This window comes from Apostichopus japonicus, chromosome 3 (assembly GCF_037975245.1).
Source record: "Apostichopus japonicus isolate 1M-3 chromosome 3, ASM3797524v1, whole genome shotgun sequence".
Classification (NCBI taxonomy): domain Eukaryota; kingdom Metazoa; phylum Echinodermata; class Holothuroidea; order Aspidochirotida; family Stichopodidae; genus Apostichopus; species Apostichopus japonicus.
Window position 1 is genome coordinate 25,902,385 of NC_092563.1, and position 23,983 is coordinate 25,926,367.

At 37.9% G+C, this 23,983-nt stretch overlaps 1 protein-coding gene across 16 annotated transcripts in view; it reads right to left on the reverse strand.

Moving 5' to 3' along the window:
• The window catches only part of LOC139965637 (uncharacterized), a 106,266-nt gene extending 83,682 nt beyond the window's left edge, over window positions 1-22,584 (reverse strand). For all 16 annotated transcript variants that reach the window (XM_071968214.1, XM_071968213.1, XM_071968223.1 and 13 more), the window contains exons 1-9: window positions 22,427-22,584; window positions 8,201-8,338; window positions 7,263-7,679; window positions 5,310-5,570; window positions 3,056-3,307; window positions 2,252-2,503; window positions 1,546-1,797; window positions 900-1,151; window positions 254-505 (exon numbers count right to left, since the gene is read on the reverse strand). In XM_071968214.1, coding sequence (XP_071824315.1) covers window positions 254-505; window positions 900-1,151; window positions 1,546-1,797; window positions 2,252-2,503; window positions 3,056-3,307; window positions 5,310-5,570; window positions 7,263-7,679; window positions 8,201-8,338; window positions 22,427-22,508 — 2,158 coding nt within the window. In that variant the 5' untranslated portion in view covers window positions 22,509-22,584. The remainder of the gene's footprint in view (window positions 1-253; window positions 506-899; window positions 1,152-1,545; window positions 1,798-2,251; window positions 2,504-3,055; window positions 3,308-5,309; window positions 5,571-7,262; window positions 7,680-8,200; window positions 8,339-22,426) is intronic.
• Window positions 22,585-23,983: the final 1,399 nt, after the last annotated feature.

Sequence of the window (23,983 nt, forward strand, 5' to 3'; positions counted from 1 at the left end):
TGAATTTATCAAGCTGATTTCGAGTGATATCATCATAGTGATTGTAAAATAACTCTATAAACACATTCTGTTAAATAATTTTGAAGTGGGAAATAGCAGTCAGGCATTTCAAGAACAAACCCTGCAATTAAAGAATAGGTTTGAACATGTGTTATGATGGGGTCATCATATTCTAGAAACATTAGGGAAATATGCATCCTGCATTAAGTAATCTTTTCCAGCTGGTACATGGAATTTAAAGACAAAATTTTACCTCCTATTACATTAATAGTGAAACTGTCAGATGCTCTGTTGCCTGCTCCATCAGTAAAAGTGTAGGTAACTATGGTTTGGGTGCCAATTCCAAAGAACTGTCCAGGATTGTGTGTCCGTGATACCAAAGTCACAGTTCCAGAGTCATCAGTAGCTGTACATTCTGGGAAGTTGATGGATAACCCTCCAGAGCTGATTGGTGTTTGTCTAGTAATATCAGGACCACATGTGACAACAGGTGGGATGTCATCAACTGAAACAAAAGGACAATAACATATTTCCTGATTGAATTAATAAATGGATATAATGTAAATTAACATGAGAATTGAACAAACAATCATTACAGATTCACTTCAGCTGTTGCCAATTTTTGTTATTGTCACAACAGCATATTGAATTTATCAAGCTGATTTCGAGTGATATCATCCTAGTGATTGTAAAATACCTGAATAAACATATTCTGTTAAATAATTTTGAAGTGGGAAATAGCAGTCAGGCATTTCAAGAACAAACCCTGCAATTAAAGAATAGGTTTGAACATGTGTTCTGTCGGGGTCATCATATTCTAGAAACATTAGGGAAATATGCATCCTGCATTTAAGTAGTCTTTTCCAGCTGGTATATGGAATTTAAAGGCAAAATTTTACCTCCTATTACATTAATAGTGAAACTGTCAGATGCTCTGTTGCCTGCTCCATCAGTAAAAGTGTAGACAACTACGGTTTGGGTGTCAATTCCAAAGAACTGTCCAGGATTGTGTGTCCGCGATACCAAAGTCACAGTTCCAGAGTCATCAGTAGCTGTACATTCTGGGAAGTTGATGGATAACCCTCCAGAGCTGATTGGTGTTTGTCTAGTAATATCAGGACCACATGTGACAACAGGTGGGATGTCATCAACTGAAACAAAAGGACAATAACATATTTCCTGATTGAATTAATAAATGGATATAATGTAAATTAACATGAGAATTGAACAAACAATCATTACAGATTCACTTCAGCTGTTGCCAATTTTTGTTATTGTCACAACAGCATATTGAATTTATCAAGCTGATTTTGAGTGATATCATCCTAGTGATTGTAAAATACCTCTATAAACATATTCTGTTAAATAATTTTGAAGTGGGAAATAGCAGTCAGGCATTTCAAGAACAAACCCTGCAATTAAAGAATAGGTTTGAACATGTGTTCTGTCGGGGTCATCATATTCTAGAAACATTAGGGAAATATGCATCCTGCATTTAAGTAATCTTTTCCAGCTGGTATATGGAATTTAAAGACAAAATTTTACCTCCGATTACATTAATAGTGAAACTGTCAGACGCTCTGTTCCCTGCTCCATCAGTAAAAGTGTAGATAACTATGGTTTGGGTGTCAATTCCAAAGAACTGTCCAGGATTGTGTGTCCGTGATACCAAAGTCACAGTTCCAGAGTCATCAGTAGCTGTACATTCTGGGAAGTTGATGGATAACCCTCCAGAGCTGATTGGTGTTTGTCTAGTAATATCAGGACCACATGTAACAACAGGTGGGATGTTATCAACTGGAACAAAAGGCCATTAGAAAAATTCTGATTACAGAAATAAATGGCATTGTATCATAGTATGAAAACTGGATAAGCTATTATTAGTTGTTTGTGTAGATTCAATTTAGTTTCTCTCAATATTAGTAATTATAATAACACTCCTTATAACAGTAGCAGATTCAATCTCAATCTGCTTTGGAAATTATAGTGTCATCCTGATCATATTAGCACATTTACTTAAAATAATCTACATCAAAAACTTGGATCTTTAACCAACCTGCAATGGAACAGTAACATTAATGTGTAGAAGGCAACAATACATTTAAAAGCAAAACCTGTATTAAAAAAAACACATTTGTTTTAACATTGCTGTGTGATCATATTCTAGAAATAGGTAGGACAACAAAACAAAAGCACCCTGCACTTAATTAATCCTTTGAGACAAGTAAACAGAATTTTCAAGAACTTTCACCTCCTTGTACAGTAATGGTGAAACTGTCAGATGCTCTGTTCCCTGCTCCATCAGTAAAAGTGTAGGTAACTATGGTTTGGGTGTCAATTCCAAAGAACTGTCCAGGATTGTGTGTCCGCGATACCAAAGTCACAGTTCCAGAGTCATCAGTAGCTGTACATTCTGGGAAGTTGATGGATAACCCTCCAGAGCTGATTGGTGTTTGTCTAGTAATATCAGGACCACATGTAACAACAGGTGGGATGTCATCAACTGAAACAAAAGGAAATGCAATATTTCTTTAGAAGTTGACAGATAACCCTCCATATGTGCTTGGTGTTTGGCAATGCCTGACAATACCAGGACCATATCTAACAACAGGTGGGACGTCATCAACTGATCTAACAATAAACAGACAATATTGTGTATCAATAAATTATGAAAACTGAATGAATCTTTTTTAATTATATTTCGGTTTCTCGTAAATTTATATTAGTCTCCATCAATAGTTGCAATTACTATTAAAACCTTTAGATATAAATTAACTTGCATCAGTTTATAATTCATCCTGATGATGGATGATTCAATCTCTAAGAACACTCTTTTCAGTTACTAACAAGGGCAAAATTTGAATGCTTTATAATGTAATGGTATAGCAATATGGTTGGGTAGAAAGCTGTAGTGCATTTGAAGAACAAGCCCTGCAATGAAAGCATTGGTTTGAACTGGTGACATGACTGGGTCATCATATTCTACATATAAAAGTATACTTGATGGCATTTAAGAAGTCTTTCCAAGTAGGTCTACTGTTTGAGAACTTATTACCTCCTAATACAGTAATGGTGAAACTGTCAGATGCTCTGTTCCCTGTTGGATCAGTAAAAGTGTAGATAACTACAGCTGTGGTGTCAACTGCAAAGAACTGTCCAGGATTGTGTGTCCGTGATACCAAAGTCACAGTTCCAGAGTCATCAGTAGCTGTACATTCTGGGAAGTTGATGGATAACCCTCCAGAGCTGATTGGTGTTTGTCTAGTAATATCAGGACCACATGTGACAACAGGTGGGATGTCATCAACTGAAACAAAAGGACAATAACGTATTTCCTGATTGAATTAGTAAATGGATATAATGTAAATTAAGATGAGAATTGAACAAACAATCATTACAGATACACTTCAGCTGTTGCCAATTTTTGTTATTGTCACAACAGCATGTTGATCTAAAATTATTCCTTTAAAATACTCACAAGGCAGCAATTTGCCCCCTTATAAAGTTATGGAATAGCAAACAAGCTAGGTAGAAAGCAATCATGCATTTAAAGAAAAAAAACATGCAATTAGAGCATCTGTTTGAACTTGTGACATGACTGGGTCATCATCTTATTTATATTAAAGTACAGAAAAGACAGCATTATCAGTGATATATGATGTTCCTGTATGACATGTAGCAGCACAACAAGTATTCCATTGAATCTCATTCCATTCTTTCCCCATTGACTTATGCAGTTCCAGCAGTATTGAAGCCTAGCCATATGCAGTCATCTAAAGCTATACAAATTCCAAAATCAGATCTTGATATTCCAAAAAGCCACTAAGTGAATGCTCTGATTTAAGTGCACAAGCTTTACACATCAAACAAATGGATGAATATTGCTGAAAGAGATCGTCAAATGTACAAAAGCAGTGCCATTCAATGTTTGTGGAATAACATTGGGATACTGGTAGGTTTAAAGGAATTGTCTGGTGGAAGATTTTGATACATTGTCCTTGTAGTTATTATTTTTCTCTTTCTAACCATGTAAAAATTGTCCCCATTCGACGTTTTCTTCTTGTAGAAATCTGGTTTTCAAATTCACCAGTTTCTCACCAAAAGTACCGTTTGTTCGAACGCTTCAATATGATGATTGACGTAGTGCTTGCAGATAGGCAAAACAGGCGACTTGAAGATAGCACTCCCATTTCCGCAACAAATACACTCTCACGTGTACGCACATTGGATTGCCTAATATAATGTACATACTCGCGAACGTATATCCTACGATGCCCAGATGGTGTACTTGTATAGCGTTGCACATAATACACTCACACTCAAACCACAGTTCATAAAATGTTCTTCGAAATCGCTGAAATAAAATTCACGGATCAAATTAACAGTAAAAGGAAACTTAAAAAGTATTTGTTATACCGAAAGATGAAACTTGGCGGAATCGTTTTCAGAGCAGAATGTAGCACGGAGAAGCTAACTAAGGCTTCGCAGAACTGTCCGATTGTAAACGTTAGAGTACTATACGTGCTAACATTCTGCTGGAGCTGGATAGCGTGATGTATAAACAACGAAGAGTCTGCTGTTAAAACTTATCTTGTGTTACTGAAAGAACACGAAACCACTGATCTACTACGTATATGGCGGCTTAAGGAGTTTTTTAAATCATATCTAATTTATAAAAAATTTCACCGGAAATTATGGAAGAAATTTATCAGAATCGTTGTCAGAGCAGAATGTAGCACTGAGAAGCTTAGGCTTCGCAGAACTGTCCGATTGTCAACGTTTGAGTATAGCTTACATGCGAACATTCTTCGCATTGGAGCTGGATAGCACGATGTAAAGCCTAAACAACGAAGAGTCTGCTGTTAAAATTTACCTTGTGTTACACAAAGACCACGGAACCACCGATATAATACATGGCAGCTTAAGGAGTTTTTGAAAACATATCTAATTTCTAAGAAATTTCACCGGAAATTAAGGAAGAAATTTATCTGTATACAAACGCGGTTTTTGTTGTGATTACCGCATAGGCACTGTGCGGAGGGTGGGTTATGACGCAATCTGCTATGGCAGAGCTGACGTCACGTATTGTACTGTTCAAATCATATTTGAAATGTCAATCCTTAACGATTAAAAAATCGTTTCTCTGTCAAACGCAATATTAGCGTTCTCATACTTTGACAACATGTTTGGAAAATTATTTACTATTTCTTAAGGTAACTTCTTTGGGCCACCAGACAATCCTTTTAAGTCCTAATCCATGAATATAGCATCTATTCTACAGAAGAGAAGTTGCATTGTGACCACTGTACCTCTTATAACTGTCACAGAAAATGTGCATGTTGCAACATTAAAGTTCAGATCAGTAAATGTGTAGGTGACATCTGTGGTTCCTTCTGGAAATAAGTCCCCCGGTGCATGACTTTGAAATGAAGGAGTCGTTATCAAACCACAACAACCATCATTTGCAAAGGGCTGTTGCCATGTCACTGCTGCTGACACAGGGCGAATGGATGCCACAGTTTCAGTTATAGGTGAAGGGCATTGAGTGATGATTGGTGGACTTGTATCAACTGTGAGGAATGAAAGAATTAAAGAAGATTTCTGAATATTGTAGTATATCTGTAAAAGTGAGTATCTCTAACAAAAAAGTTTTATACAAAGTACCAGATGCTGATTTCCAGTTGACTGTACATGTGTGCAGAGGTGATTTTAGTTAAAGAGAAAAACATTCTAAAATCAGAAAAAAAAAGTATGGTTAGTTTAAATATCTGCTCAACAAAGGCTACAGTCAACATAAAATGACAAATTTAGACACAAACTTATATGTAACACCATAACTATCTTACTTTGATCAAAGCAGGAAGTAGCATGGCATTTACACTCATTTTAAAAAGAGTTCTTTCCTTGCATTTTCACAGAAGGGAAACCAGTGTGATATTGACCACAATCAGTGCATAATAATAACAAAAAATGTAATTTTCCTTGGAAGAATATCAACAGCATTTTAGGAGGACGTTAAAATGAAGCAAAACAAATTTTACTTCAATGGTACCGAACTCATGGAATGGTTACCTTTCAACTCATTTCACCAAAGGAGATCTACATAGCAGATATAAATGTCACCCAAGGTGCTGCTACAGAGTTATGTTTATAAGGTTTTTAGATTTTGACCTCAAATGAGCTTTAACCTCCATCAATAGGGCTATTGCACTCACCCAGGGGGATCAACATACCTACATAAACTTTAACCAGGATGTATTTTTTGAGTTATCATATTTACAAGGGTTTCAGACTGGACCTGTTTCGCTCAACGATTTACCTCCACAGCATTCATGAAACTTCACCAAATTTTAATAATTTGTATCTCCAAGAATGAAAGTGCATTAGGAAAAAACTTGACCTGAAAAACTTCCAGCAATTTAGTTAAACAAACAACTTCAACCATCAAAATATCTCTTTAGCAAAATCTACACACAGTTCTATTTGCATTTTTGCTAAATGCTGAAATGTGCATTGGTGTTATGAAAGGAGGGTATATTGTACATTTAATTTGTGTCATGTTTGATTGAAGAGACATCCTAAAGTAAGAAAAAATAATGCTGGTGGCCAGTGTGTGACATAATTCTGGGTTAAGGACAAAATCAATGAGCTGTGACATGACTTGATGACTTAATTGTAGAGAGTGTTGAGTTTAATCTATATGTTTTCTAATCAAATCAATAGTCATAAGCCAAAATTGGCCTGTTGACCTCCTTGAAGATTATACACATGATGAGGTTCACAGCACTTATTATTATTAATCTGACATGTTTCCTATAACTTTTCATTTCCATTTGAGGTGCAAATGTCATGTAGCTACTGTACAGTCTGGTAGGTGTCTACCCTATCATGTTGGAATGAAGTGAAGGTTGTCATTACATTCAGAATGAAGGAAATTCTTTAAAGGTAAGTTTTTAAGCTATTTATAATTATTTTGCATTATACCCCACTATTCCCATTTTCAGTTAATATTAACCTAACAACCATGCCCAGTTCAGTTTTGCCAATGCCTCTCTTGTCTGAATGGATTGAAGTTGTCTGGGAACATACTAAGGAGGGAATCATGAAGAAAGTTCCCCTTGTTTTTCAATACAGCAGTACAATTCAGCATCCATACAGTAAAACTAAACTGACTCAAATATTAAACCAAGACCTTCTTGCATGAACATTTATGTTCCGGGAAAAACATACACACTGAAATGGAAACAAAGCAAGTACGTTACCTGTAGAATTCCATGTGAGCCGAAATCCAGCAAGCTCTATATTTTTGTCCGTCCCAAAGTAAATCCAAACTGTATCAGTTTCCAGAGCAAAGCTAGCAGGAACTCCTTGATTTGGTACACTAAGAGAGCGGTTATCAAAGTGATATATGTTGCCATTATCCAATTGTCCAACAAAATCACTGGATACTTGATCAATACCAAACTCAAGTCCAACACCCACATAAAGGTCATCTTTCAGAACTTCAACACCAAATGGTCCCTCAAATTGGAAAACAATTCTGGTGGCACCCGGGATAAAGAGGAGAAATATTCTAGCATCCCTTGCTTCGTAAAATCCAGTCCCATCTATATTCCAGTTTGGCGACTGATAGGACCCAGTTCGACAGTTATCTCCATAACAAGAATCGAGTCTGTCAACTGTTAAGAAAAAAATTCAATTATAGTTATGCATTATACCACATTGAAAAACCAAATGATAAAAACCTCTTATTTATAATAACAACAACTTTCTCAAAATATAGTCCCACTCTGATTGTTAGAAACCAATCAAACCACATGACTAGGCTTATTGTGATTATTATCCACATTGAAAAACCAAATGATAAAAACCTCTTATTTATAATAACAACAACCTTCTCAAAATATAGTCCCACTCTGATTGCTAGAAACCAATCAAACCACATGACTAGGCTTATTGTGATTAGTGCATGATCAAGATCATGACTCGTTGCCCATCTCAAAGCATCAACTGTAAGTACTTCACCATCAACTAAGCATTCCAAAAATGAGTGATCTTAACACAGACTGATATACTTAATGGGTTTATGCACCAATTATTATATGATGCACTAATAATAATAAGGCAGTGCACTCTAACCACAATATCTAACACCTCACTACACTCTCAAAATCACTTTCCTTTGTGATTCCATCCTTACCTGTTATCCCATCTGGGGTAGTTTCGCAAGTTGGACCAATCCTGGAAAAGCCATTTCTACTACCACAGTCACAGACATATTCATTTTGTCCAAATCCAGTTAGGTAGCAATCCTGTCCCGTAGGGCAAAGGTCACATCCTGTACAAAGTAAAAAGTTTGCAAATTATATCCAATACGTCTAATAAAAACACTTGCATTAATTTTATCTGTTAACATTGTTTGCACACAGTACGAAGATACAGCAGGCCACCTAAACTTTTTACAGCAAAGCAGAGTTACATATTATTGGGATTTGGAAATCTTTCTCCCTAAAAAAACCTAATATTACCTCAGCATGATACCACGACTCTCTGGGACCTGACCTGTCTGAGCTCAGAGCATAGCAAACAGCATTAAGATTCAATTGTTGTATTGTGTAAATTAAGGGCTATAAAAGAACTTGACACGGCAGACATGTTGTAGTCATATTCTGCTCAATTCTACATTGTATTGTACATGCACAGAACAATAAACATGAGTTCATTACTTTTCTGAGGAACTACACATATAAAGAACACATACATGTTGAGTGATTTGGATTTTTCCTTGATACACATCGTTGATCAAATCCTGGCTTGAGCGTCTATTAATATGAGCCCACCATGCTACATTATTTATACCTAGTCAGTCCTAAGCAGTATCTCCCGTACCACTGTAGTACCCGTCTTAGAAGTATAGCACTAGTCTAAACATACCTGATTGTGAACAGTTCCTGATTCAGAAGACTGTAGTCCTCGGGACTTTCCTTGTTATACTAGTTATACGCCTAGGCCTATAGCCTAAGTCAGAGCTCTGTATATAGAGACGGCTTACATGACATGTAGGCCTAGGCTACATTCAAACACCACTAGAGTATGCAGCGCCTAGGTACAGTCTAGCTGCAATTATTGATAGCAGGTAAATATTTTGTACGTACTAGTACTAGTGCTTTTTACGTGACCCGCCCTGCGGGATCGAAAACGTCACGGCCAAATGGCACTACCTAACATCCCATTCTTACAAAGAAACCTCAAGTCAAGCGAGCCAATGTACTAGTCGATCTCTATAGCGAGCCATAGGCCCATAGCTAAATACGGACTCCATAGTACCTCTCTCTGTTCACTGCAAATGAAAAACAACTAGCCGCAGTATGCAGACGACCAACTGTTCTGCAATTGTAGCAACCTGATTGGCTAAAAGCTGTTGGGTCACATGTTAACTTTGACCAACCAAAGTCATGGCTCAGATCGAGATTGCACAATCCATGCCAAATCCCAAATGAACGGGATGCGAAATTATTTTTCCCACTTCGACGCGGCCATATTAGCATAATGGGCGTGGACTATCGGTCGTTGTTACGGCTTATTGGCCCACGTCACAGACTATGCAGTGATATCTCTCGGGTGTTTGTTTGGGTGCTGAAAGTTCTCAATTAAGTTACATGTCAGGGATTCTAGTACACGTACCAGTACAATAAATAGTATAGTACAGAGGGACATTGCTATTTAGGCATAGTTATGGCAGGGAGCTGCTACTCTAACAGTAACAGCTCCCTGGTTATAGTTAATACAGACGCAAGTGACAACTGTTTAATAAAATGGGTAGAATATTTCAAGTCCGTAACAATACCCAGTAGCGTACGTAAACTAATGATGAAAGCACGTAGGCTCCTTACTGCCGTTTAAAAGGGGGTTCATTTATAAATGAACAAATAATTTAGAATGATGGATAAAACAATATGGGGCACAATACAAAACATGTATCTTTGTAGGTTTCTAGCATTGAAAGGTCAGTGGGCCTACCTGGTGTAATATGAAGTGTAATAATCAATACCACGGGAGGTTCATTTATAACTTTTCCAGACCCTGCTGTCACGGGAGGTTCTTTTCCAAACTTTTCCAGACACGGGAGGTTCATAACACATCTAATAAACAAACACAGTTTGATTTTGTGATGGAATTTACCTCAAGAGCTCCATAAGACCCGATTGACTAGGAGGAGCAGTCGCACATCATCATGGATCTCATGAAGTCATGTCTTAGGCCTGAGTATATTAGGCCTGAGTATATTAGCTGAGTATATTATTAAAGAGCTATACGTAAGAGCTCGAAGTCGAAGTCACAAACTTGCCGGCCTGTGACGTATTTCATAAGCCACGCCCATGTGGCCGCGTCGAAGTGGGAAAAATAATTTCGCGAACGGGATATCTAATGTTCGTATGTTAGTTACTACCGTGTTGTGATATTGGAAGTTGAGCATCTGAAAACACTCTTAACTCCAATTACGATTTTTAGTCATATGCATAAATGGGTTGAACATAATAAAGTACCATGCATAGCGGAAAGGGGACTCAACTCGTCCTTAAAATTCCCTCCAAGTTTGGAACAGTTGGGATCTTTGTCTCTATTACAACATATGGCACTATTCAATCATCTATATATACAAACACCCCTGACGCAATAAACATATACCTTTAACCGACAAGATAATAGAACGAAAATCAAAATAGTTAATGCGTGTAATGTCAACACTATATCCAGGGGAGGACTAGCCCACCGGGAAACCGCGAAATATCCCGGGGCCCCACGTATGTCGGGGGCCTCGGGCCGCTTCTTATGCCATTACCATAATATTCATACAGCACAATTGGAAGGTCACTTGGTCAGTTTACTATATTTACGGTTAATTTCAGATGAAATTGTGAATGCTGATGTAGAGGTCCGGTGCAATTACATATATGCCGAACATACTTAAACAATATTTGACAATTATGTGGTCCAAGTTCAGGGTAGAGGTGACTCTTTTCGATATATTGGGACCCCTCGTGATGAAACTTAACGGTGACAAGTTTGATTCCAGTCCGCCCATTCCTATATCCCTTTAAAGTTGTGTCACTTAGGGGCCTACATAACGAGTACGCGACTGTCCACTAAAAAGAACGAGACAGAAATACAATGAAATAAAACTGCAATTTAGCTAAATCTTTTTTTCTTTTTTTTTTGTGGCGGAGGGCCGGGTGATCGGAATCAATGCCTGGTATAGACACTTCTTAATAAAGGTCTGGTATTCCTTTTTCGAAGACCTGAGCTGACGGGCATTGGCGGTGGATGAAGAGGTTATCTTGCGATGGTCTGGCTGATGGCTGAGGTTGTGGGGTGGGGATGGGGTTGCGGATCCATTGTAGGGCCCTCATTACCACACTCACAGGGGAAGCCCGACAGCGGTTCAGTTTCTGATTGGGGTCTATACTAGGCATACAGTGGTAAACTTGGTTACTTTCAAATCATGCCTCGATGTTAATATTTGCCCAAAATAATGTGCGTGGTATAAAACTTTCCTACCCAATCGGGTGAGGGCTCAGTTACCATGGAGGCGGGGAAATGTGGCGTCAGTATGTAATTCATTGCTTTCCGTATGTCTTATCTTCCCCAGGCGCGTAGCCAGGAATTTGCCAAGGGAGGGGCGAAACTGTTGGCAAATTTTCGAGCCGTAGATTCGGAATTGCAAAATATCTAAGCGTAGCGCCACCATATTTGGCGCGAAGCGTAGCAGAAAATTTTGCCTGAAAATGCCTCCCAGGTCGCTGGAAAGGACACTTCCCAGGCCTTGTAATTTGCATCTTAGCATTTTCTCATTTGAAATTACTAGCGATATCATAAAAACATTAAAAAAAACATTTAATGCTCGGGGGGCGGCTGCCCCCTTCGCCCCCACCCCCTTGACTACGCGCCTGATCTTCCCCTATCTATAGTATCTGGTGAACCTTCAATAAAAATGAAATGAAATTCTAACGAAGAATGGGGGTGGGGGAGGTGTTAACTTTATTCACATGTACATTATAATATTAGTAACACGGGTATTACATGTTTCTCTCCCATCAACCGTTCTGCTTTGTATTCTATAGCATTGTAGTTTGCGTTGGCTCTCAGTGTAAATAGTCAGAAGGGAGGGAGTTGAGGGGAACTGGTTCGGGCCGGATGCATGGTAGAAATATGAAACGTTCGATGTACCAGTGTGATTCAAGAAATGACAACATTGGTGACAAATGAAACGCAATCGAAGGACGAGTCTCACCTCTAAAAGACCTGCGGGGCCTCATTTACAACAGAGTTCAAATATTCTATAGACTGATTCATTCCACCGTTCAAGTGATTACGTGCGTTTTGAAAAAGGCAATACATAGATCATGTTTGATCTTATGTATCTGATGTTTCAATGTATCACCGGTGTTTGTTCATGAATGAAATATGTCAGTTATTGACTGATAATGACAGTGATTGTTGAACTAATGGAAACGGCTTAAAAGCGGTAAAAAATAAATTAAGTATTTTCGCAAAAAAAAAAAAAAAAAACGGTTCTCATTATAAGAGGTAGATCACGCCTACATGTGAGTTTAGTAATGTATATATGTAACACTGAACAGGGACGGTGTCATAGGCGTAACACATGCATACTACTCAACTTCCAGTTTTACGTTCCAAATTAAATGTTGTTATCCATAAGCCATATTTGTAATGGCGTCGTAAAAATAACTGCCTCATGACCTGTATTTATTTATATATTTAGCCCCATTACATGGTCCGGCACTCCGGCAGCAATATTCCGTATACTGATATAGGTAATGCATTGCTAAGGTAGTATGCATACTGTACATATGCATACTACACAATAATCCTGTTTGATAGTATAGTAGGTTTAGTGATACCGTTTGTATTCTCCATCTGTCATTAGGTTTTATTCCAGGACAACTATTTTCATATCATACAGTACTTTGGAAGCGAGTTTATTGCTGAAGGATGTTGGGCAGTATAGGCTATCTCATTTACATAGCCTCTTTACAACTCTGATATTTAGTGAACATGTACAGAACTTGGTACAGTGGTTTATAGACTATTTTCTAAGATATTTAATTATCTTCATATTACTGTAACGGATGATCAGTACAATAGAAGATGGAGCTTGAAGCGTAAGTTTTTTAAGTCAGTTGTCGAGTAACTAGACCACTGAGTACATGTATAGTCCACGTATATACTCTGCTGATTAGATTTTGGTTAAAAACCAAATTGAAGTGAAAGTGATACTGCCAATTTTCTTATCCGACATCTTTCTATATAACCACATCCAGCCCTGTCCTGAAAGCACAAAGTGCATCAAAATTACTATGGTGAGGTATAAGCTGTGTCTGATTTATCTGGCTATGAGAACACCAATATTTCAAAAGAGAACGCGTGTTAACTTCCTCAGGTCACTGTTTACATTACATATAGTAGAATCAATTAAGGTGTTTCTCTTTTTATTTGCATATAAATATCTGCATGCGCTGTGCAAATAATCACGCCAACGATACATGTAGGTTACGCAAGGACCACTGTGTCATAACATCTTGAAGCTTCGACAATGTTCTGTGTAATAACTTGGTCTGGCGCACGAAAACAAAAACTGAAATATGGGAGCAGCCAGATTGGGAAGAATGCAAGCGCGTGTGGCGTAGAGTTCAAATAAAGAAAATAAAAAGAAACAGGAATTACTTAGCTTAATCGAAACACGTCATTTCAGTTGAAAGTTGTCTCGAATAGGTTACGTGGGCAGCTAACACTTATGCACACCTCTGGTCCATAGTTTTTTTTTATTCTATTGCACCAATTCTATGAATGATGGGAAGTACATTGATGATGCTTACGCGTATAACTTAAATGATATTTCAAACAGACTTAATAACAAGCATGAATCTATCATTTTATTCGGTTTAATCGAAACACGTCGTTTTAGTTTCAAGGTTGTCTCGAATGGGCTATGTGGGCAACCATGCACACCTTTGTAACAAATGTTTTGTTTTATAGAACCACTGAATTAAATCTATTCCATGCTGCGGGTAGTGGCGTCGCCAAGGGGTGGCCGAGGGGGGGGGGGGTGGGTGGACGTGCCCTCTCAAGAGAAAATCGTGCCCTCCCTCAGATGCGATTTGTAGTGTGAAAAAAAATCTCAAACAATTTTTTTTTTTACCAAGGACGAAACGTATTATGTTCATCAGTAAAACTTCTTTTCACAGACATCACAATTACCAGTTGTTTTCTCACTAACAAGGTCACAGAGGCCCGACGGGAACCGCTAGTGCTTAAACTTCACTACTACCCTGCATGAAATTAAATTTCCATTTTCAACACTCTTATGAAAACATATTATCAAAGCCAAAAAGTTAATTTCAGTTTTTTTTGTATAACGCTTTTATCCTCCTCAATCGACCATATGAAATCGACATGCTGAGGTTATTTTCAAGTTCATCAGACTACTGCACACAGTACAAAGTATAGTCATAGTACAAAGTATAACAAATACGTATTATGGCTCCCCATGATAACTTTTTTAGAGCTTTTTGTCTTCTCGTCAATGGTGTAACAGGTCAGTGAGTTTATATTGAATAGATTCGCCTGAAACAATGAATGGACTTCTTTCCAGCCGTTTCATTCTTGCCATGCAGTCGTTAAATGTACAAAATTCACCCCAGCTAGTCGTATATATAGGCCCTATATCTCTATAAGACTATGACAGGACAACACACCTCGAGGTTTCAATAAGGCAAATTCAGCTGTGTACTAATAGAGGCAGCGAGCAAAGACGTGTACATGTGTGAACTTTTCACTGCGGTTATTTCATCACAACCTTGGCTGGTGACAATAACCATGGTGTGTCTGAAGTTGATCATTTCATTTCAAGTTAGACTACACGATTAGAACAATGTTTGTTTAAGACGTGTCGCCTTTAGTACAATAAACACAACGACCTGCATGACCTTGCATTTCCATTTACTATAGACACTTAGAGATTCCTGTCAGTATAAACTCATTGTCATCTCAAGGATAACTTCAACGTTTTCTCATCATTTTGTTTGAACTTCTATACACTAATCATGCCAAAACTGTATGTTTGGTTATGACTGCCAGTGTCGGCCCAACGTATCAATAATTTGTCATCATCAGTAGGAACTTACCAACAGAGCTTCCGTCTTAAAAGGTTGTGGCTCCTCAATTCAAGTGGCTGGACTATTTATTCTAACTGAGCTTTACGTCAGATCCTCAAATTCAACTCAAAAGTCGATAAGAAAACATGAGACTTATATGGCCGCAGTTCAAATGTTCACAAATGCATTACAAAATTTGTCAAGAACGAATGGTGTTGACTTAGATCCTTATATCAAGTTGAAAAGAATATTATTTGGTTGAGTTATTACAATTTATAAAAGAGAAGAAAATGAAGAAATATATTAACTTTAACACGTAGACCTTTTGGCTAAGATCATGTGTAGTATATCTGTTCCCTTTCGAGGGGAATGGTGATGCACACCTGACGATGATCACACAGTCACAGTCCCGATGCAAGGGGACTGGGGTTTGGAAGCGGATCAGTCGTTAATTCGGTAGTTTGGTTTTCGTGCCCAGGTTCTTTCCTGGGCGACTTTTTCTTAAAAAGTACCTGCGATTAGGTGCCGATGTCATCATCAATTTAACTTGAAAGGATCATTCCAGAGATTTAGACTATATTTAAGTTGGATATCATGAACACTGAAATAGCTATACAGAAACATTTGAAGCTATCCAATTTGTTCTTCTTTTTTTCCTTGGACAATGACAAATCAAAACTCATCCTTTAATCATGCCCCAGTCACGTGATTCCTTCTATTTCAGAGGATCTGATGTCGTTCATATACTTTAAATGTCACACAATGCATCAGTCCAGCGTTGGTAAAGATATCGATTTATGAAGCTCTGAAAGTTTAATTCATCTTGACGTTCCGGATGAACTATATCTCGGAATAAAAACACTTTTTGAACTAATAACAATGCTTTTGGCTCATGAACTCAAATACTACGGACGAGAGGCAGTAGGGAAATATGACGCCTGATATAACTTATATTAACTAGCAGATGTTTTATATTAGTGTATTTAAATTTAAATATGAAATCAGTATTATGTTACCAAAAGTGCAGAAGACGTTGCTCCTTACAAATTCATATAAGGAAATGTAGCAAAGTCAGCCAAGATAGAGCATCGGAACGATAAAACCTAATTTTTTTTATCCACTCTCAATCTCAAGTCTCATTACATCGGAACAGTAACAAATTCATACATAAGTTCCATTATTACACCGTATAAGCGCGTATCTACTACGTATACGTGGTGGTTTTCATTTGCAGATGTGCCCTGGTCAAACAAAAGAAGGGTTTTGTAGTCAAATATGGCGTGAGAAGGTAGCCCTTTGTCATCATTAAAACTCACTAACTTAGGCCTATATAAGATATTTTCACACAATTTGTATAAAATGAAATCACTGTGATAAGTTGGATTTCATACGAATTCTGCTGAGGTAGTCTTGATTTCTAACTATAGTTATTCTTTAGATTTTAACAAAGACTTGTTTCATATTTAAAAATTTCGTAACGCTATAGAATGAAAACCACCATCCACATCTTAGGATGTTTGATTAGGCCTACACCCCCTCCTTTTGTTTGGTTCATAGAGAACTCGCATGAATGGCTTTCAAATAAACGTTTTCAACCGACCCCTGACCACAGAAGCCCTATAGTCATTATGAAGAGGATAAGCAAAAACTGTTAGCTCAAACTACAATAAAAATGCCGATTATGACGAAAACGGAACAGTTTTTATAAACCCTTTAATCTCCATTTCCTTTGTAAAGAGAGAAAGTGAAGGAATGTAGAAATATATAAATGGCACAACTGTAATTAAAATAAACAAGGTAAAAAACAGTGCCAAAACAATAATTAAAGCAAGTTTCCAAAGGTTAAGAAGATGGCTAAAAATAAAAGTTCAAACCTAATTAGGATAAACAATGGGACTAAACCAAGCGTTGCTTCTGAAGGTTAATTGCTCGTTCCGTAGATTGTGGAGTGTATAGTTTCCACGTTTCTGTGTGTCTGTATGACATGAATAATTTCGACTTCAAAAGACATATAGCCAAAAGACAATGCTTAATTGTTATTTAATAATATCAAACAATTGTCTTAGTCATCGTAGGCTACAGAAAAGTCGACACGGTGTCCAGAACCGGCATCATCAAAACCAAATCGTTAGGTTAAAATGTGTCAAATTGGTCCTATTTTCAGCCCCAGTCACCAGCGGGTTATTGGTTCTATGCGATCAGGATGCATGTTGCTTCACGTAACCAATTAGTCTGCAACGCCTGCCACATATTTGTTCTGGTATGAGAGTCTTTGTGTGAACGCTGTATAATGAACAACACTGTAGACATAAACATATTTCCATGTGTTCACAATGTTTACACACAGAGCCTAGCGGGCTATGTAGGCTAATCTTAGAGCATGAGGTGTATTTCCAACCGTGGTAGGTGGATTACGTTATTCACAAAACTTTCCTAGCTGTAGCGAGCTTTAGTTGGAGCCAATAAAGCAGATCTTTAATGGGTGAAATGACAACTGAAACCCACTACTTAAACTTTGGTTTAATGTAAAATAAAATGATATTATCGATTTCTGTCAATTTCAGTACATCGAAGGTGTCTCCCAAAGTTACATGAAATTAATTTTCGTAAAGCGATATCCTTGTCCAGATATGCCAAGTGTTATAATATCTCATATAACGAAATGTGTTGATTAACTTTAAAATTGTTGTCCTGAAGTTAAAAAGGTAGCGTCACTAATTTACCGCACGTTTAAACCCCACACAAAAAGGTTGAAAGCAGTTTCAATCACGGACCTAATTTATAGCCAAAAGAGGCCGCAGAACGCATCATTTCACTTCTATTATTTTGTCGGGGAAAAAGACCCCAATCATATTTATTGGGAGTAAGCGACCCCAGGGCCACACCACCGATTTAAAATCCTGGATCTGCCCTAGCGGAGTGCAGCGTTTAAATGAATTAATTTCGCGAAGTACTAAATATTACGGACTAAAGAGTGTAAATATTCTTTGCCAAACTGATTTCCTTTCTCTGTCTTGTGAGTAAAGAAAATGTGTGGTAGTATCTGTCTTATCAGATACACACTGTAGTAGATAGCTCACCAACCTTCAACCGAGATCATGTGTAGTATCGTTTCCCGGCGTTTCGAAGGAACTCCTGATATCGCCAAGTGGACGTGTAACGTCGTCATGATCACACGAGTACAGTCTCAATACATAATAAAGAGGTATATGGTGATTGGGATTCATCGTGGATCAAGCTGTTTGGGGTTTCGTGACCATGAGGCTCTATCTAAAGTTGGGGGTGACTTTTCTTCGAGTGATAGTAAAGGAACACTGAGCGTTGTTTCTACTAGAAGGCTTTGTCAAGCAAATCACGATATGAAATTGACAACACATTGTAATGATCAAACTATATGGAGCTGGAATTGTGTGCACCAGTAAAGCCTGCAGGCCTTTTTTATAGTCCAAAAGTTAAGTCCACTGCCGTCAATTGTTTGTTTCAACCTAAAACCAGTTACATATTTGTGTAACGTATGGTGTTAAGGAGAAGCTTGTGCTTGTGCGGTGAACACATGTTCCAAACAGCTAAACCGTAACTTGAAACCGTGTGGGCAAAAGGATATAATTGTTCCTTCACTTACTAGACAGATGATTTGAGTAAGTCTAAAAGTGATGTCGCAGAATCACTGTACTTGAAATTTTGCGTAAGTTTTATGTGCTGCTTCTTCCTTTTCATTACTTGGTTAATTATCATCATTACGGCCGCTGACATTTACAAATAAAGTCGTTTCCTCCTAGTTACAGTAAACAGCAACAAAGAGAGACCAATACAGAAAGACGACCCACAATATCATCACACCTCCCACGCACAACATATTTCTTACTTGATGCATGACTGAGGGGGGGGGGGGGTGCACCACAAAAATCTCTCTATATTATTAAAGCAGCATTTTGCGTTTGGTCGCCGTTTTTCTACTTTTTTGACAAGTCCATCAATTTTTTACATATATCAATCACAAAACAGCAAACTAAGATATTAGCCAAGTTTTTTTTCCTGCCAACAACGTTAATTGGCGAGTAATTAAGGATGTTTGCAGATAATGAGAAGAGTGTCCTCGACAAATTCCACAGTTAAAATTAATCGCATACAGTTCCGCCAAACCCACTAGTTTGAATTCAACCAATCAGAGATGCAGGTTTAGTTATGAGCCGTTGCTAAAAATAGATTTAAGACTTTGCGTTGGTACAACCAGGGAGATGTAATGGAACTCCCTGGTACAACTGCAATATAGACTGTACACAAATCAAGCATGGTGTTGTATTGGTCAATGACGTTCTTAGTGTTTAAATATTCATATTATGGGCGAGGTTTATTGGGTTCTAACGGTAAATATCTTGGAGAAAAACAAAGTTGAAAGTTGCAAATTTTTCGACTTTTATGCCACCATGTGAAGTAAGATTTAAATAGATAAGCTAGTTATGTATGTCGTTATGGCATAGTGGATTCAGTGAGGTTGAGAAAAATCATAGAAAAGGACTCAAAATGCTTTAAAGGCAAAACGCAATAGTTGGGTTTGTCTCTCCTTCAATGCGGTACTTAATTAGCATCATATTGAACAGGATGCCCTCTTTATAAATCGAATAAATAGGTGTATTCATGCGTAAAGTGGCATAACACACTAGTTGGAACTAACGAGTCTTGTATATTTATATTTCATGTAGGCCATTTGCATGATGGAAGAGCTGATTGGTTCAAGTAATCATGAAAAATCTTGATAGTGTTTCCAAAACAAATTGTTCTTTTCATAGAGTATAGGAAACCAACATTTTAATGTCTAATGAACTATTCTCTGTTTATTGTAACGTACCTGCAGATTAGATGACTACCCAGCAAACACAAAAACGTTATTAAAACGTTTCGTCTTTTGTTTTGATAACGTCATTTGTGGTGTAATAAATATGTCACGAAAACGTTTTTCAGGCTGTTAGTTCAAAACATTTTTTCGTTAAAACATTAATATAACATTAATATCTCATAAAAACATAAGGCCGACGTTTTATAACACCACATTTAACGTTATAAAAACATGTTATGATAACGTTTTGTGTTTGCTGGGTAAAACTATACCGCATATGCAATGGATACTTTGTACAGACACGAAACTCACAGCTCTCATGGGTGTGGCGTGCAACATTATTGTAGATTTGAAAAGCTCAAGTCTATAGACAGAGAAGCCTTGGTCGACAAAGTATATAATGGGGGTGCATTAGTCATAGTTTAAACTAACCCAATCATAAACCAAAGGGACCATGGGCCATTACCATATAGTTCACATAGCTGAGCACAAGGAGTAAGGACATAGTTATAGTATTCTGCATTATTCCCAAATATTTTAGAAATTTTAGATAATGGCAATAAACACGGGTACACGTTTTCAGTCCGAAAATAAAATACACGTTTTCAGTCCGAAAAAAACAGTTTTCAGTCCGACACGTTTTCAGTCCGAAAAAAAAAATACAAGTTTTCAGTTCGAAAATAAACTACACGTTTTCAGTCCGACACGTTTTCAGTCCGAAAATGAAATACACGTTTTCAGTCCGAAAATAAAATACACGTTTTCAGTCCGAAAAAACGAGTTTTCAGTCCGACACGTTCTCAGTCCGAAAATAAAATCCACGTTCTCAGTCGGAGCTTCAGTATACACTGTTCATTAATATACCGTTGTTACAACCGTGTGTCGTGATCACTAGCCGAAATGTTCCGAACTCCAACCTTGCATTCCAGGGTTGTTTATTGGTGATATGATGACATTAAAACCGCTTTCATTCCCCGACTGAAAACGTGTATTTAATTTTCGGACTGAAAACGTGTATTTAATTTTCGGACTGAAAACGTGTATTTAATTTTCGGACTGAAAACGTGTATTTCATTTTCGGACTGAAAACGTGTATTTCATTTTCGGACTGAAAACGTGTATTTCATTTTCGGACTGAAAACCTTTCGGACTGAAAACTTGTCGGACTGAAAACTTGTCGGACTGAAGGGGGCACCCCATGAACACTCCCCTCAAACACCAAGCCTTCTGTAGGCACACACACACACGGAGACATTTATATATGTTTAACATGAACACTATAACATATCAACACTTCCGAAGGTCGGGGAATAATTTGCACGGTGAAAGGACCGCAAAGAAAATATTTTGAAAGCTCAGTTAAACACCAAGTTACTAGTAAGCAAGTTTCACATCAATGTGTAAGCATAAAATGATGAACATATTTTGGGAGAGGGCAATATGTGTTGTCGGATTGTGTCACACAGTATTGCTAGTTATTCGCTTTCAAAGAAGCAAGTACAGCCAGTAGCGTACTCAAGGAGGGTTGGGGTCATCACCCACCTCCGATCGTCACTGCAGGGGGATTCTGGCATTCAGGGGAAGAATTGGAGCAAGACTTCCATACACGGACAAACGCTTCGATAACCCCATGACAGCATCCTTCTTTTAAGGTATACTTCATCCACATCTGCCCCCCCCCCTCCCCCGATAAATATTCAGGTCACTACCTAACTCAGTCGGGAGAATCTGGGAGTTTATTATTATTATTTTTAGCCCGATCTTACGTCCAGAGCGGCTTATACAGACCTAAATTATAATATAGATATTCATCAGAATGTACCTTCACGTTTAATTTTTTGGAGGGGATCACCCTCACACCACTCACCCCCCCCCCCTCCCTCCTACGTAGTAATCGCCTTCAATGGTCCAAGTGGAATCCCCCTCCTTTACAACAAATCCTTCTTTCGCCTCTGGCGCTTCCACAAACGTTCAGTCTTAATCATTCGGGTGAAATTTTGAATTTGCACTCTAACTTTTATGTTGTCTATTACCTATATGCATTCTGCATTTAGTGTTGCACTAAAATGATCCATCAAAGTACACTGAGGTAATGATACTATGTGCCTTGACATGCGAAAAACAAGTGTTCAGAAGTTGATTTTCTTACCTTTGAAAACGTTAGAAAAGATAACAAAGGGGTGGAACGATTGTTTTTAGTTTACAACGAATATCAATGAAGACTCTAGGGGTGTAATTGAAATACTACACGAAGCAGAACTGCTATTGATATGTGCACTTGTGTATAATGATCATTCAAGCGTTATTGGTAAAACATTTATGACGAAACTGTCTATAACCGAAAACGGTAAATCAAGCAATATAAACTAAACGGTATCTTTCTTGTTACAAGATGAATGCGAGTTGTACTCACTTTGATTGACAGTTGGTTGACCCACAACAGACGATGCACCAATTGCGAAGATCACAACCACGGCGGTTAGGAGAGCAGTCATGGTGCTTTTGCAGTCCCCTATACTGAAGTCCGTGAATGTTTTCAACCTAAAAGCAACTGAATAAGGCCAGTATAGTTCATACTTCATATACCCAATTTGCAATTGCTCTGCTCACCAGAGCGTGACAAGATTTGCAAACAGCTATTACAAAAGAAAATTTTTACTTTTAGTTTACTGTGTCTTGGAGGTCACGCATATTTTGCAACCTTTTATTAAGTTTCCAATTTACAGTTTACAAATTTTCTGGTAAGTATATATGAACAGAAAAAAACCTGGCTATTAACAAAGCAGTCAAAATAGATATCAGACGATTGATCAATAGTTTGCGAGAAACGAAAATACATGCAGTTTGCAGTTAATATTGTAACGGCATTAACTTTAGCATTAGACCAAATTAATGTCAGTACTTAATGTTGTGTTGAGCAGGGCAATGCTATCATATGATACACCTCAACATCGAATATTTCTTAGATGAGCTACACCTATATTATTTTGCAAATAGGCTATTTACCTACACATGTTTGATCTTAAAAGTACTTCTACCCATTCTCATCAGAATATGGTGAGGACGAACCACGTCAGTTGAGGGCAAACCTCGTCAGTTGAGGGCAAACCTCGTCAGTTGAGGGCAAACCTCGTCAGTTGAGAGCAAACCTCGTCAGTTGAGAGCAAACCTCGTCGGTTGAGTGCAATTGTGCAAACCTCGTCAGTTGAAGGAAAACCTCGTCGGTTGAGGGCAAACCTCGTCGGTTGAGGGCAAACCTCGGCGGTTGAGGGCAAACCTCGGCGGTTGAGGGCTAACCTCGTCTGTTGAGGGCAAACCTCGTCAGTTGAGGGCAAACCTCGTCAGTTGAGAGCAAACCTCGTCGGTTGAGTGCAATTGTGCAAACCTCGTCAGTTGAAGGAAAACCTCGTCGGTTGAGGGCAAACCTCGTCGGTTGAGGGCAAACCTCGGCGGTTGAGGGCAAACCTCGGCGGTTGAGGGCTAACCTCGCCGGTCTGGTAAACTTCGTTAGGCAAGGGTAAATCTTGTACGCGGACTCAGGCTGTAATATTTGCGGTTTATATAACAATTAAAGAATATTAATGTTTCTCAAAAAATAGCAAATGTTGGGACTTATTCCAGATTGAGAAATCCCAGTTTTAATAAAGAAGTACCTTTATAATCATTATTAAACTATGACACACTAATATATTAAAGCATATGCGTTTGTAGCTTAATGTCATCAAATTCCAAAGTTTAACTTGATCCAACCAAGGCACTCTGGTTAGTTGCATCAATATATTAATACGTGGCCAATTAAGGATTTCAATAATTTACAATAAATTGTGCTCCGTGCAGTGAATCAAACGAGGTAGATTTAGGCGTAACGGATTAATAGACAAAGTGACTTACAAAATAGATCGACATTTCAAAATGAAACGAGCTTTCCTGTCACAATCATTTGAATTTCAACTATTTTCTTACATTCTAA